A 16,510-nucleotide genomic window follows, 5' to 3' on the forward strand; every position below is an offset into this window, starting at 1 on the left:
AATCTATACTTATAAAAAAGGGAAAAAGTTCTTTTTTCATTCTTCTTCCTAAAATGAAAACAACTTGGTACGATCGACAAAATTTAATCGTGAATTGAGGTAAATTAATAAACTCATGAGTGGTAGCACCATGTTGGGTCCTATACCCACACACCCATCCTCACATACATACAATCACACATAAACACACACACACAACATACAAACATTACCGCACTGGCGAGTGCGAAGTCTCTTCAAACCTAGAGTCCATAGGACTAACAGATATATCAGATCGTTAGTGATCTCCTCTCCATGCAGCCCAGCAAGCAGTCGATCCCAGGTTCAAATCTTCCTCCGAGACGCCCCGCGCTTGAGAGCTACATTTTCAGCCTTCAAGGTCCCCGCTCCGCTTCGCTGAAGAAGCTTGAAGGGCGCAGAGGATTTTTTTTTGTCGGTAGGCGGTGTTTACCCGAGCCCGACATATGGGCCCGGTTTTGGTCTGATAATACATAAATATATTTTCATACTCTCCAACAAAAAAAGTTGAATTTTTTACTTAACCTGCTTTAAGTTTTGTGGGTTTTTCGATAAGAGAATCCATTTATTTTGATTGCTAACGTATTGTACAAGTAATTTCAGTATGATGTTAAAACATACAATTAACTTTTCTATATTATTTTAGGGTTTTCAAATCAAATGATCATGTTTGATAGCGTTCACGCCAAACGCGTGGTGTTACCAGACAAGGGCGTGAAATTCTAAATTATGAAAATTATATTTTATTTGTATTTACTTGTTATTGAACAGTGTCGATAATTTTTGAAACAAAAAAAAATTATAGTAGCATGAAACCCATTGGAAACGCAAGAGAATATAACAAAAATGAAAGGAAAAATGAATTACGGGTGATATGAGGTAGGTATGTGGAAAAGGGGGGGGTGGGGGGGGGGGTTAATGGTAAAAAGACGGTTTATCTATATTTCCGGCAAAACTGCAATTCTTATGGTGACAGGTCAAATTGCAAAGGTGTAGGTAATAAAAAGATCTATTACTTTTGATTTACAATTTTTTCACAGAACCTCAAAATTTATGTGAAAAATTCAAAAAAACAAGTTTATGATTAATTAATTGTTTTTTCCAAAACTTTCTTTTTTAAGAAATTTGGTGTAATTTGACCTTTTTATCTCCCAAATACACTGTTATTACACTGAATTTAAATTTTAATTAATTCACCTTATTTAGACCTAAATTTCGAAAAAGAACCCTTATTTTCAATCGTAAATTCGCTCGTAGAAAAATCAGCTGTTTTCAAAAAAATTTTTGTTTTCTATTCCTCAAAATCTCTACTTTCCGATAGTGTAAAAAAATATAAATTACAATGGTAAATGTTCGGAAAATTTAAGCCAAAAGGCGTTTCATAGAGAATTCATACATTTTATTTCCTAGATGCAATAATATGGATTACAATTAATCAAATTTATTCATAAATGTAAAAAAGATAATAATTTAGTGTTTTGCTATCCATTTTTTTTCCATTATTATTATTATTTCCGGTCAACATCTTGGATACTTTTCATCCTGGTAAATTAACGAGTTCCCGTGGAAAAGTTAAAAAACTATAGTGCGTTATATGCTTAGTTCACAATAACTTATGCACCTAATTTAGTAAAATTTGTCAAGTTGAAACCTTGTTGCCGGAAAACCAATGTGTATTTTAAAAAGTTTAAAATCCAATTAAAGGGATGGGCTTTCGCGGGAAAGTAAATCATTACAAAAACATAGTCCAGAATAGCGTCATTCATATTAAATCAAGTGTGTGTGACGAACGTCATTTCCACCCGAGGAAAAGAGTGACATCGACAAGTCATTTAGGTCATACATAATTAATAGATATATTGGAACGAAGTTCCTTACGGCAGGCTTGGAGGGGATAGGGATTTTACTGCGCGACCGAACTGAAAAAAATGTGATAGTAAAACCGTAAGAAAAAATCCGTGGAAAAAAGTGCGTGGAATAAAACCGTTAAATGAGACGTGCGCAGGCGCGACATTCGCTTACACAAGCGAGTAGTGTATATATTACAAATATTATTATATTAATATATGATAACGATTATAGCAATATTAGAACGATGATTTTTGCAATTTGTGTCGATTCTACATTAGCCGAAGGAACTTCGTTCCTACCTGGTGTCCCACGACACCACATCATTTTTGATACTTACTAAACTTAATCTTACAACTCTGTGAAAATCTCAGCCTTACCTTCTGGCTTTCCAAAAAAGTATACATTTATAAATTTAAGTGTTTGCTTTTATATATTACACAGTGTTTTTATTATAGTTTTCAATTTCAATAATTGTTATTCAAAGTAGGACTTAAGATCACCTATGTTCGTCAATACCTACCATCCATTCGACAATGTTATCCTCAGATCTGAGAAGAATGCGCAAGAAACTCAGTGGGCTTCTTTCTTTCTGAAAAAAAAAATATTGAAGTAGGCGTTACTTTGCGGAAATCCATAATTATACAAATGATTTGAATTTTCTTTGGTGTTTATTCCGCCAATATTTGTCTTTAAACAATTCGACACGTGTTGCGCCTCTACACGAGGCATCCTCAGGACGTGTTGTCTCGCCAAAATCTGGCACGAGACGTAGTCTGATTGTTTAAAGACAAATATTGGCGGAATTAACAGTAAAGAAAACTCAAATCATTTGTATTCTTTCTTTCTTTTACAATAAAATTTTGTTTCTTCGGTCGCTTCATTCCCAACCTGTGGTATCATTAAGAAAGTTATTAATGTTATAATCACTTCTACTACATAGAAAGTTTTTTTTTACAATTATTTTGAACTGCGTAACAGATTTGTTTTGTACATTTTCTGGGATCATGTAAAAGCATATATATCGCCCAAAAAAGTATTTAAGATTTAACTTAGTGTGTTTAACTTAGAGTGTTTCAGACTCAACTTATATTAACTTAAATTATTTAGTTTTAAACGAAACAAGCAAACTAATGTAAACCTACTTCAGACATCAGCTCCTAACAAATACCAGCTGTTGAAACTGTAACACTCATATATTATCTACTCTTAGTTTACGATCTTTTATGGGGATTTTAGATAATATTAATATTACTAAAGAATAAATTAATTAATAAAAGATGCACTGATCTGTTTCCATTATAATTGTAATAAATGATAATGGCCCAATCATAATCCTGAACGACTGTTATATAAAAATAATAAAATCGTAAGAATGTGTTTGAACATAATTTAGTACACTAATTATGTTGCGACCGCTAGATTAGTGTATTTCAGTTATTTTCACAGCATCATGACGTACGGTATTTTACTGTGGGGTCATGCTGCTGATATTGACATAGTGTTTGCTCTGCAAAAGAGAGCTGTTCGTGCTATATATCAGTTTGGTTATAGACAGTCTCTCAAAGAAAAATTTTAAGAAATAAATATTATGACTGTTCATTGTCAGTACATTTATACATTATTGAAAACCTAATATACATTCACAAAAATCGTCACACCTATCGTATTATAACTCTAGAAATAAGGGATTGCTTGTAACTAATTCTAGTAGGCTTCATAAGATACGTCATAGCTTTAAGGGTAAATGTATACACTTTTATAATAAAGTCCCAGCCACTGTTAGGCATTATCTATAAATAAATTGAAATGTTTTGTAAAAAAATGGCTGTGTCGTAAATCCTATTACTCCACAGCTGAATATCTAAGTGATCGGACAGCCTGGGACTAGATTATTTTATAGCAATAACAATGAAAGTACAATATTGTATATTTTTATTAAAAAGAGCGCAAAAAAAGAATGCTGTAGAGTTTCTCGCACCGCTTAATCTCTCTCAGAGCGCCATTTGTTTCCTAAGCGGAGTAGTATCTAGTATATTAGAAATGACAATAAAAATAATTCTAAAGGAATAAATTTTGTGAAAATAAATGCCTTTTATGCTTTTTAATTAAAAACTGTACATTACATATTTTTAAAAGAAAACTCGCTTCCGCAGTCTATACGGAAGCAAAATAGGTATTTTAAAGAAAATATATCTGTATGTCCGGGTTAAACGAAAAAACTACTAAATAGATTTCTTATTTTGCATGAATAAATAATCATAAATCGGTACTGGATTATAGCATGTACGCGAGCAACGTCACGGGCAGCAACTACACCCCATAAATTTTGATTCCTTTGAGGATATCGAAATATACGTTTCTGTGACAAACGTACCTATATTTGAACGTATATCTTTACTTAGCGGTATCTGTTTTACGTTTACGTAGTAGTTTGATTTTTTATTTCAACTGAATACCTCCAAGCTTTCCCGAGATAAAGGGTGTTGACAGACAGAACTCGAAATTTTCGAATTAATTGCTCAAGATAAAACGTGGGTAGTTAAATGACTTAAACCTCCAAAAAGCTATTGACTACAATAGGTCCATCCAACTAAGTTGTAACAATATTTGAATAAATAAAAAAAATACAAAACATCGCGTTTTTTAAATGGATGAGAACCAACTTCATACCTGTTACTCTTTTCCACTCAAATAAAAAAAAAAACAAATAATATATATCAACATACATAAAATTATAGAGTTTTTCATCATGGAAAAACTATTGGATATATTTTAATAATTAAGTCTTCTAAGTTTTAGACCTTAGACACTTAACTCTTATGTAGAAAAAATATATTGTGATATCTTATAAAGATTTTAATAAGTACTACGTGCTGAGTCATGTGTGTACGCGGCGCTTTTTAAACTTTGTAATATTTTGACATATTGTATGCGAAGCTTAATAATTTTTCTACTACTTTCTTGTTTCTATATAACTAAACCCTATCTTTATTATAGGCTTAAGTCCTTAGGAGCTCAGTATTATCCAACTCTCACCTAGTATATTACAGTTTACTTTGATATTACATAGAACACAAGATAGGCTTCACAAATTAATAATCAGTATAAGTGAAATGTTTATAACATTAATTATTGTTATTCTCTGCGATCATTATGATTTTTGTTTGTTATATAAGGAATCTGAATGTCTTTGTTGATAATAATAATTAATGTGTATAAAATATTTTTAGTTTCATATATTGCAATGAATTCTACTCCTGAATGTGTTAACGTGCTCAAACTAAGGTTAATTTCTAAAATGCATTGAACGCACGGTGGTTCCGAATCGCTAAAAGTTGTCTGGCAATGTTTGCAAATTGTTAATAGTGAAGTAAAAAAGAATTCATTTAACAGCAACATGAGTTTATGTATTCCCAGTATTCACAGTTACAAAATATCTACGATTCTTAAAAACCACTAAAACAAAATTATACAAATGTGCCGAGAGATTGCCTGTTAATAATGTTGATAACGCTCAAAACAATCAAACAATCCTCACGTGTTATATATCATATTGATATAAATATAATTTATGTAACAACAATCAACTAAAATATACGTCGACCACCCACCATTATAATTTGAATATCTTCTTCGTAACCTGATCTCATACATTTAATTATTTCCGGTTTCTTTGAATAAGAATAATAATCATATTATGACAATATTACAACTTAAGTTTATGTTAACGAACTGATTTAAATTAAATAATTCCGAATTCCATCTTCACATGATACGCCACAAATTAGGATATCATCCCCACCATCTGGATGTGTGGCGGTCCTCCACAGTGCGGTTTTCAAGGAGCTTTCTTCCACGTACTATACAGATGTGGAATGAGCTTCACTGTGCTATATTTCCTTCTACCTTCTACCTTCTTTAAAGGCTGGCAACGCTCCTGTGACTCCTCTGGTGAGAGAGAGGCAAGAGAACGTGGGCACCGATGACCACTTAACACCACCTGACCCGTACTTTCGTTTGTCCTTCTTTTTCCATAAAAAACGATAATAATAGTCGTGGCACTATTATCTCGTGTGTTTAACAGCTACTGTAAAACGTTATATTATGGTTTCCTTAATAAAGTAAATATAAAATTGTAACAGGGACAATAACTTACTGAGTTTATTTTTTACTGTCAGCGTCGTAACTATCTATACAAACTACTTAAACAACACGTCATCTTAATATATATAAATCTCGTGTCACAATGTTTGTCCTCAATGGACTCCTAAACCAATGAACGGATTTTAATGGGGATTACTTCATGGAGTGCAGTTCGGTCCAACTTGAGAGATAGGATAGTTTTTATTTCGATTTGGAACCCATAATTATTCTTATTTTCAATATTTGTTTTATATGGACATATTTTCTATGAGAGAATTTAGTGACGCACGGTTTGACAGTTCCGCTGTGAAACAATTTCATTATAACAACAGGGAGCATTTTTTACGAAATAATTCTTGATGTTTTGAAATATTATTGGCAAATTCCTATAAAACAGTATTTTTTTTATTATGTACAGGACAACGTCTGTTGGGGCAGCTAGTATTGTTATACGTTTCAAGAACTCGGAGTCTTCATAATAATATTATGAACACAAAATGTACACGAGGGCTCTATGAGTGTGTTGTTAGTGACTCCAGTAATATATTATTTATATTATGAAAATAATATGGTGCATTCCAAAGATAAAACAATTCTTGGGAATAATGAAACCTAACAATTTCCTTAAGTTTGCATTAAGTATGTCAGTAGTCATCACTAACTAAAATTCGAACTTTTCACGAGTCATTTCTAGTCCTCATAGTTTCGATTTTGGCCGTCCATCGTTCACTATTAATAGTCGTACTACATATTAGAAAAATATAAAAAAATACAAAAAAGGAGTCAAATCGTTTACATCAGTATTGTGGTTTGATGTTTAACAGTTCACGTAAGGATAAATTATACTAATCTTCTAGGGCTCGACTCACGTGACATGCCAATGGTTAAACGTCATGTATGCGGTACGGCGATTTTCTGGAACACCACCGTACCGTTGCGTGTGTAAACACGGACTCCCAACAACTTTACTTCAAAACTTGTATTTATACTTAGCTTCTCGTGAAAATTTTACTTTTAGAGCTTGTTAGTTATTGCGCCATCTAGTATAAATCCACACAATTACATTATTGTCACACATTGAATACATTGATCGTTGTATTGATCATTTATTTACACACACCACTGTATAGAATGATATAGAGGGTCACTGTGAGGACCATATTATGATTGAACGTGGGTGCATAATGAGCCAATCATATGACCTACAGTATACTGCCGTAGAGGAAGAAAGCGTTCTGAATCTCTCTCGACATCTCTAACGGCGATACAGCAAGACAGAAAAGGAAAGCGAAGCCACTGTTATTGTAACCGATTTTGATCGCCAAGTCGTAAACACTCAGCCACGCTTGAAATTAGCTCCTTAGTATTTTGAATATTAAACTAATTAACCATTGGCTATCGCACACATTGATAAATGAAAAATGACCATGCATGTCTGTCAGGTGGTAAGTTCTATATAAGTATATAGTCTATAACCAGTATTTAGCAGTCTTTTGTAAACATTAGCTAGAGATATGAAATAATCTCGACGTTTACTTACAATATACGCTAACGATAGTATATTGTATCGACAACTACTAAAGCGACACCAGATTATTGAATTCTGAAGCCTTGACCGTAAGAGATATGAGGGTCGGCCACTGGACGTGTCACTGTCAATGTGAATAACACAGTCTCGGTTTATTGATCCTTTGATTATATCACTGAGACGCAATGTGACATACTTTTGTAATAATAATGTTTTCTTATAAATGGAGATAAAAAGGTGGTGCTTTGCGTAATCTTATTGCGATTAGGGCATAAGGTAGGACGACGATCGTTTTAGGGTAAATGTATCTTCCATATTAATGTACAAATTAAATTAAAAATAATTTAAAATGTCGCCAAAGTTATCGAATTTGTATTTTGTGTACATTGTACACTAATGATTTTTGGTGTTTTATATTGTTTGATATGGACTTTTTAAATTGCTTTAAATAAAACTAGTTTTGAATACTTATCTATACAATTAGAAAGACGTTTGTGAGTATGTTTGCGCATAAAAACCCACAGGCGCTTAAATTTTGCGAAATGTCGTTATATTGACAACAATGTAACAGTGATATTTTAAGAAATTTCAAACAAGTAAACGCTTTCCGTTTGTTATTTATAAGTAAATTAAAAAAATCCGTTGATGCACCAAGTTTTGAAATGATGAATACAAAATATCATTACAGACGGTTTTGATGTGAATATAATGGTCCTTAATTTGATATTTTATACGTCTAGGTAGAGCCTCTTGCTGTTAGACAACCGATAAAAACAGGCCAGGAATATTAGTTAAGTGTGCGTGACAAGCTACATCCTACACTCGCAATTTGTATGACACTTTGTGTTAGTGTGCGTGATTTGCTCAAAATAGAGGTCAGTTCTAAAGTCTATTTTTTTCGACTAAAAATAGTTCTCAATTATGGTGCTAATAAATTATCTTTTAAAGTGCTTCCTAACACACCTTGCAATCGATATACTCATTCTATCAGTAAGTTTTAAGTAAATATCAGTTACATACATATTTGTTTTTTTTACTAGAAAATCCGCCTCTTCTTAATAAATACCCTCCTTAGTAGGTACATCTTTTCAAATGGCTCCACATACGATGATGAAACTATACCTTTTAATATAAATTTCTGAGTAGCCTTTGTTAGCTGTAAGTAAGTTACCTGTTATAATAAAATAAAATAAAAAATAATTTTGTTATTTTTCTAATAATAAAAAAGGAAAAATATTGTGAAACTTGTTATAAATGTCACTAAATATTGGAATACCACTACTGTTAGAAAGTAACCAGTAAAATAAAGTTCTATCTTTGTCCTTTCTAACAGTTGTACTTATGCACTTCATGCCCTTCAACCTGCCTGAGCTTGAGATTCAAACTTTCGCTCGCAACGTAAATGAATTAGAGTAGATTTAGAAAATAGAAATGTCAAACAATATTCGTTCAGGACGATACTTCGGAAAGAATGGACACGTAGTAGGAAACACGCAACACTTCGATCGAACTTCGTTTTTCGTTAAATAAGACTTTATCTACAGTTCTTCCAATAAAAATGCAAATTTATCTTATGGACATTAATACATCGTAGAATTTGACTTGAATTGTCAGAGAATTAAGTACAATTCCCGTATTGTTACCGCTCCATACCTCATGACTTTTGAAGTCAAACTCGAGTGTAGTTCAGTCGAACGTCGCGGATTTTCGGATCGCAGCGCAGAACCTAGTGCGTAGTGGCTAGCGCTTTTGAAGGTCTGTTCAGACTTAAGATCAAGGCTAACTTTATTTATAAATTGGCCGTAACAGGAGGCTGTCGGCAAATCTGTAACACATTTTGTTAGTGTTTGGAATTTTTTTAAACATACGGTAAGTAATCTATGTCTTTTCTTTTACTACACTAACTTTACTATTTTCAATGTCAACAAGAATAAAATTGTGGTAATGCGTAAAATCTTTTGTCAAAATTGAGACGCTATATAAGCATTACTAACAATTTAAATACAGTATTGTATTGTCCTTTGTTTTTATCATTATTATATTTGTATTATTGAGGAAATATAAATGCAACAAAAATAAGGTTACATTTTGAAAAAAAAAATGTTTATTTGTCAGTACATGTACGACACATATTATTTCTCGTACAATTTAGCGTAATATAAGGTAAATGAATGAAAATCATTCTGCAATTGGGATTCAGATTCAGTATACAATATTAATAAGAACCGTAATACTTAACAAATACTAATATTATTAGTGCAAGTATCTTAAATAATAGTATTTAAAAATTAAAATTTAGTTTTAGACATGGAACCAACTCATAGTTTGAAGAGATGTCCTCAAGGAGAAGGGGAAAATAGAGAAACTCCTAGGTTTTCTGTGAGTATATTATCTTATTATGTATGTTATTATATTGGAGGTTTACTCCTATAAGATACCTAAATGATACGTAAATGATCTCATTACTACGGATAATTAATAATAACATATTATGTAGTATTTATGGCTTAAATTATATATATTATGTTTGTAAGCTATCGATAACACAGTACTATTTCTATTTCTTGTAAAGAAACAAAAAACAAATGATAGTGACATATTTTTAAGATTGCAGTTGTGTTTTATGTTTTTTTATTTTAAATGCGAAAATTGGTTAGACGATGTACCTACTGCGCAGGAATATATTTATAAGTCGTTTACAATCTTGTCCGAACGAGTTACTTGAGATTATGGTTGAAATTATAGTTTGTTTAATTTATTTTATACTTAGTTAAACCTACGATAAGATATGCGTGTTGCGATATATTTAATTGGACAATATTATTGTTATTGGAGACATCGCTGCAAGGAATGCGGGTGCTGGCTGAGCGAGAGAAGTCACTTGACGAGATAAACAATTACATACATGTACTCTATAACGATAAAATAAAAACATCATTCTTAAAAGCATCTTGTAGTATCAAGGTCGGATGCGGTCAGACTCGTTTGGCGGAAACCTTTTCAGGAAAAGATGTATGGCAATGTTACTATCTTATATATAACCTATATCGCGGGCTACTTACTATCCGCAACTCGCCGATTACAGCAGCAAAATAGGCGATTTTGCGTGGTATGGTCGGCGTCTTAATCTGCTACCCCAAGCCCTCAAGGTAGTTTATCAAACATCTGATGTCACCCATGACCTTGGGAAAAGTGTTTGGCCTGGTATCTGGCCATACTTCTACAGTTTAGAATGATGTGTGTGCCGTCTCTTCTGCCTCCATGCCGGCTCTGCACAGTGGACTGTCGGTGATATTTATATCAAACAGATCCTTGTTAAAAGGGCCATGACCAGTTATTACATGATTTATTTTACGTAACCTTGGTCGAGGGATTTTTATCAGCTTGCGAGGGAGCTTGAAGTCTATTCGAGGTAGACCTCGTTTGATTGTCTGCTCTCACCCAGTGTTTATTATGTAATAAATGTTGTAAAAATTGTTGTACATACCATTTAAGTCGTTTTGCTGGCGTTAGGTTTTTTAATTAATGTTCAATTATATTAATGTTTGCGTTAATTAATTTATTTTTTGTTTATTATATTTATTGATTTCCTTCGTATGAATTGGGTGAGTCAGTTAATTGTTTAAAACTTCTATCAATACTATTATTATACCTTTAAACGAGCAATTCTTACACATAATAATATTTGCTTATACATAATCTGACTGTCGAAAACGGCTCCAATAATTTTAATGAAATTTAGCATAAGCTGTACTGTGTGCATCATCACCTTTATACATCTATGAACACACTCATCTCTCCAACTAGTATATAAGTAGTTGCATAGCGTAATAAAGGACTCAGACTAATAATCATTTCAATACCCCAACTTCCAACATCGCATGGCGACCCTGCCAGTGCTGCATGTCGTATAAAAATACATATTAATACATGTATAATAATTAAATAAAGTTTAAAATTAATTCTTCACAATATACTTAATTTCAAACCAAAATTAAAAGTAATATAAAATTAAGAAGAGTTTCCAAATAAAAATTTGAAATAATAGTGAGAAGAGTTTTTTGTTGGCGTTTGCTGTGCTGCTGCTGAGGGTGATGATGCCTATGATGTGGTGATGGTGCCAAGCAGGGTGCCGGAAGATGCAGGTGCCGGAAGTGGATGCAGCAGGGAGCTGATCCAGTTAATATACAGCGAAATTTTGCCTAGGAAATTTCCGATTTAATTTATTGTACTTAGTTGTTTTGGATTTTATTTTTTCATACGTGAACATTTAAAACTTTAATGCTTAAGTAATTTCATAAATTTCATAATTTGGATAATTAATTAACAATTTGATATTTTTTTAACGTTCGGAATATAAATGACAGTATTTTATGAGTATAAATAAAAGGCAAATATGAGAATTATTTATACTTATTAAGTAAACAGAAGGTTATAACAATTAATCTTTCGGATAAATATAATCTGAAGAATTTATTTAATTAAAGTTTAATATTAAGCTCTACAAACTTAACTAGTTTTTTTACCTTAGTGCACTCCTTTATCTATTACTTATAATAAATCTGTACAGATCAAATTTCTGTTATGATCAAAAAAAATTATTAAAATCGAGTCAGGGGGATGTAAAAAGAGAAATAGAACAAGTTCCGATTTTTTTGGAATTTTTTGTTTCTCTGTCAGTTTGTCTATGTGTCTGTTTATACGGGGTAATCTCTGAAACTATTGGACCGATTTAATTGAAATTTTGCATGATGACACCTTACATCCCCGGTCAAAATCTTAGATACTTTTCATTCCGGAAAATTAAAGAGTTCCCGTGGGACAGTTAAAAACCTCATCTTACTTAAATAGCGTAGTACACAACAACGCTTGCACATAATTTAAAAAAATTTGGCATGTTGATACCTTATATTGCCGGTTAACATCTTAGATACTTTTCATGCAAGAAAATTAAAGAGTTCTCGTGGGAAAGATGAAAACCTCTACTTACTTATATTGCGTAGTTCACAACAACTTATGCACCTAATTTAGTAAAATTTATGATGTTGATACCTTAAAGTGCCGGTCAACACTTTAAATACTCTTCATCCCAGAAAATTAAAGAGTTCCCGTGTGTTAGTTAAAAAGATATACTTTCTTATACAGCTTAGTACATAGCAAATTATGCACCTAATTTAATAAAATTTGGCATGTTGATAATTAGATTGCCGGTTAACATCTTGGATACCTTTCATTCTGGAAAACTAACAAGTTCCCGTAGGAATAATAAAATGCTATAGTGTCTTATATAGCTTAGTACACAACAACTTATTCACCTAATTTTGTTGATAACTTATATTGCCGTTAAAACAATGTGTAAATACGTAGGTCACACTTGCGTAACTTAAAAAAACAACATGTTATAATCAAAATATTAAGTTTATTGCTTTTCAAAATACTCTCCTTTACACTTTAAACATTTTTTCATGCGATCGAATCATTTTTTTTAAACAGGAGGACCACAGATCTGAATGCATGTTTTCTACGTGCTGATTGAACGCTATCACTGTCTCTTCGGAATTGGTAAAAGTGAAACCCCTCATCAAATCTTTGATTTTGGGGAAAATACAGAAATCACAGGGTGCTAGGTCGGGGCTATGTGCAGTATGGGTGAAGAGTTGTACTTTTTCGAATGCTAAAAATGAATTAGTTTTGTTGGCCCTGTGTGAAGAAGCGTTATCATGATGTAGGAGAACACGGCTTTTTCGTCGTCTTTCGCAGACTTTTTTTAACACGCTGGGTAAACAAATGGTAGAATATCACTTAGCATTAACACTCTTTTGATCTTCAAGTGGAATTGTGCAGATGGGACCCGCAACTGAGAAAAAAAAAGCGATAATTTTTTTACCCACGTTTCTCGCCTGCCTCACTTTTGTTGGCCTGTTCTCATTTTCAAACACCCATTTACAAGATTGTTGTTTTGTTTCGGGTATAAAACAATAAATCCACGTTTCGTCTCCTGTGGCAATGTCATAAACAGCATTAGAATTTCCGTGGTCATACTTCATTAGCATCTGTGAGCACCATGCCACGCGAGCCCCCTCCTGCACCGCTGTCAATTCGTGAAGGATCCAACGACAACAAAGTTTCCGAACTTTCAATTCTTCGTGTAAAATTTCCTGAATTTGGCTCATACCGATCCCCAATAGTTCTCGAATTGTCTCATAGGTGATCAGCGGGTTTTCTTCAATTAGCCGCTTAACAGTAGCCACATTAATTTCGTTGATGGCAGTTGAAGGCTGCCCTTCACGATATTCGTCATGTAAAGTCCGACCTCTCTTAAATTCAGCAAACTATCGCCTCACGGTGCTCAAGCAAGGTGCTTCTCTCCCAAAAGCAATTTGAAGACGAGCGGCACAGCCTTGCGGATAGAGAGAACTTTTAAAATCATAAAAATCATCGTTCTAAATTCTTTTCGACTTAATTCCATTTGCTTTGAGTACGTAGAACTTTGATGTGTGATACAAAACAATTGACAAATGATTTTCCGCCAATTGTTTTTTTTTATTGCTAAGAAAGTTGCAACGTTTCAAAAAATATAACATTTGAAATGCAAATAGTTCCGATTAGCTAAAAGTGCAAAACTTTTAGTATGCCCCATGTATTATAAAAATAAAAAATCCCATAGACATCCCATACATCGATACATACTAAACTTAATCTTAGAACCCTGTGAAAATTTCATCCCTATCTTCCGGCTTTCCAAAGAAGTATCTACTCATATTATAAATACGAGTTTGTATGAATGTATGAATGTCTGGAAGTATGGACATGCGAAAATCTCAGCCCTACCTTCTGGCTTTCCAAAAAAGTATCTGCTAATATTATAAATATGAAAGTTTGTAAGAATGTGAGGAAGTCTGGATGTATGGACCTGTAAAAATCTCAGCCCTCCCTTCTGGCTTTCATACTTATATCTCTGTCTATACTACATTATTTCAATAAATATTTGGATAGTTATGACGATGACGATAAATTGTAGTGCGCTCCGATGGCCGGCGGTGGAACGGGTTTGCGGGCGACCGGATGGCTTCTGGTAGAGGGGTTATTCATTTTAAACGCCTGCAGTTCCTATTAATTTGCATTTTCAATGACTATCAACAAATCGCAGGGTCAAATCTTAAAAGAAGCAGGCGTACATTTGGACATGCTAAGTTTTTCCTATGGCCAACTCTACGTGACATGCTCACGCGTTTTTAAATCGCAAAATCTGCATGTGTATGCTGACTGAAATAAATCGTTTATCATAATTTAGGAGGACATAGGAATATATTGCAGTAACTACCTATAACTTTTTCATTACCATCAACCATCATATGCATACATCCGTACCTATCTATTCTTACAAAATATAGCGTTTATAATACCTATTGGTGAAATCATCATAAAAATGCTTAGTACAAATTATTTAGTAACATACATTACACAATATAGTTGTTCGAACACTTACATCTGGAGAACGGCTGGTCTGATTTTCAAGATTTTTAATTTGTTTGATTTGCCTCCATCCCGAATCGCAAAATAATATAACGAATTGACGAAACAAGAAAATACTTTCTTTCATTTAAAATCATTATCACAATTTTCTACAGGGTTATCTTTTTTATGGGAAAGGAGGACTAAAGAGCGTATTTTAGCGTACAGAGCGTATCTTCTGTTAAGTGATCACCGCCGCCCACATTCTCTTGCAACATCAGAGGAATCACAGGAGCATTGCCGGCCTTTAAGGAAGGTGTACGCGTGTATTTTGAAAATCCTGTTACCAATAGAAATTCAAATTTTTGTGAATGTGTGTCGGAGAAAAATCCGTTGAACACTAAAAATAAATTATATGGCAAAACAACGTTTGCCGGGTCAGCAGTAGTATAATATAATCTGCTAAAATATATTTAATGATATAGTGTTGACGATTATTCTATATAATGAAATTTGTAGAGATTCGAGTAAAAAGATAATAGTTCTTTTTATACTATATTGATAACTTTATTTTGTTAAAAAATTCTATAAATAACATCTTTGATTTATACAGTTGATTGCACAAAGAGAGAATACTATTCTAAATAAATTTTAATTTTAATTTGAAGATTTTGTGTATTTTAATACAAATTTTATTAACATTGTTTTTCTTTATATTTACAGTTCTAATTAAACAATATAGCCAGGTTTGTAAAAGGTTTATTTAATCTTGAACATAATATACTTACGACTATTTCGTTTCATTTCACCTCTTGACGTGATAAGTTTGTTCTATTTTTCAATTTTAGTATGAGTACCTGTGTTATACTTTTTTTTTTCAATTTTCTTAAAGGTTACTTTAAGAAATTAGTTCATCAGCACCTTACAAATTAATTTGTTTTATTGTTATGTATAATACAGCCATTCTAAAATAATTTATTTGATTGAAAATAATGACCGTTGAGTTTCTTGTACAAATTAGTTTTCACCATTAGCTGGTCTATTTGGTTGTACACAGATATTGGAGTGTGCCAAGTGTCACGATTGGTACCCGACCTTGTGCCAGAAGCCCGCGGTCGGTGACTGGCACTGCCCGTCCTGCCAGCGGAAGCTCAACGAGGTGGCCGCGACCGGTGCAGCCCAGCAGCCCATGAAACAGACGTCCAAAAAAAACACAGACTTGGGTCACGGAATGGCGTGCGCCGGTGAGAGACACACGTAGTACAGCAAACTGCCACTAAAAGGCATAAAAGGCATTAATTTTCTCAAAATTGATTCCTTTAGAATTCTTTTTGAAGTCATTTCTAATAACCACTAGATACTACTACCGCTTCAGAAACAAATGGCGCTCTGAGAGAGAAGAAGCGGCGCAAGAATCTCTCCCAGCATTCTTTTTTGCGCTCTTTTAAATAAAAATATATGATATTGTACAGTCATTTCTATCGCTATAAAATAATCACAATCTAGTCCCAGGCT

The 16,510-nt window shown here is 33.0% G+C and overlaps 1 protein-coding gene across 2 annotated transcripts in view; it reads left to right on the forward strand.

Annotated features, from left to right (window-relative positions):
- Positions 1 to 16,510, forward strand: part of LOC126978770 (uncharacterized) — a 39,833-nt gene that overhangs the window by 20,515 nt on the left and 2,808 nt on the right. Inside the window, exons 1-3 of one of the 2 annotated variants that reach the window (XM_050827829.1) lie at positions 9,260 to 9,409; positions 9,840 to 9,919; positions 16,053 to 16,239. In XM_050827829.1, the coding sequence (XP_050683786.1) occupies positions 9,848 to 9,919; positions 16,053 to 16,239 (259 nt within the window). In that variant the 5' untranslated portion in view covers positions 9,260 to 9,409; positions 9,840 to 9,847. Of the gene's footprint in view, positions 1 to 9,259; positions 9,410 to 9,839; positions 9,920 to 16,052; positions 16,240 to 16,510 lie in introns of those variants that run through there. The other variant, XM_050827830.1, reaches the window with a different exon arrangement.

This window comes from Leptidea sinapis, chromosome Z (genome assembly GCF_905404315.1).
Source record: "Leptidea sinapis chromosome Z, ilLepSina1.1, whole genome shotgun sequence".
Lineage (NCBI taxonomy): Eukaryota > Metazoa > Arthropoda > Insecta > Lepidoptera > Pieridae > Leptidea > Leptidea sinapis.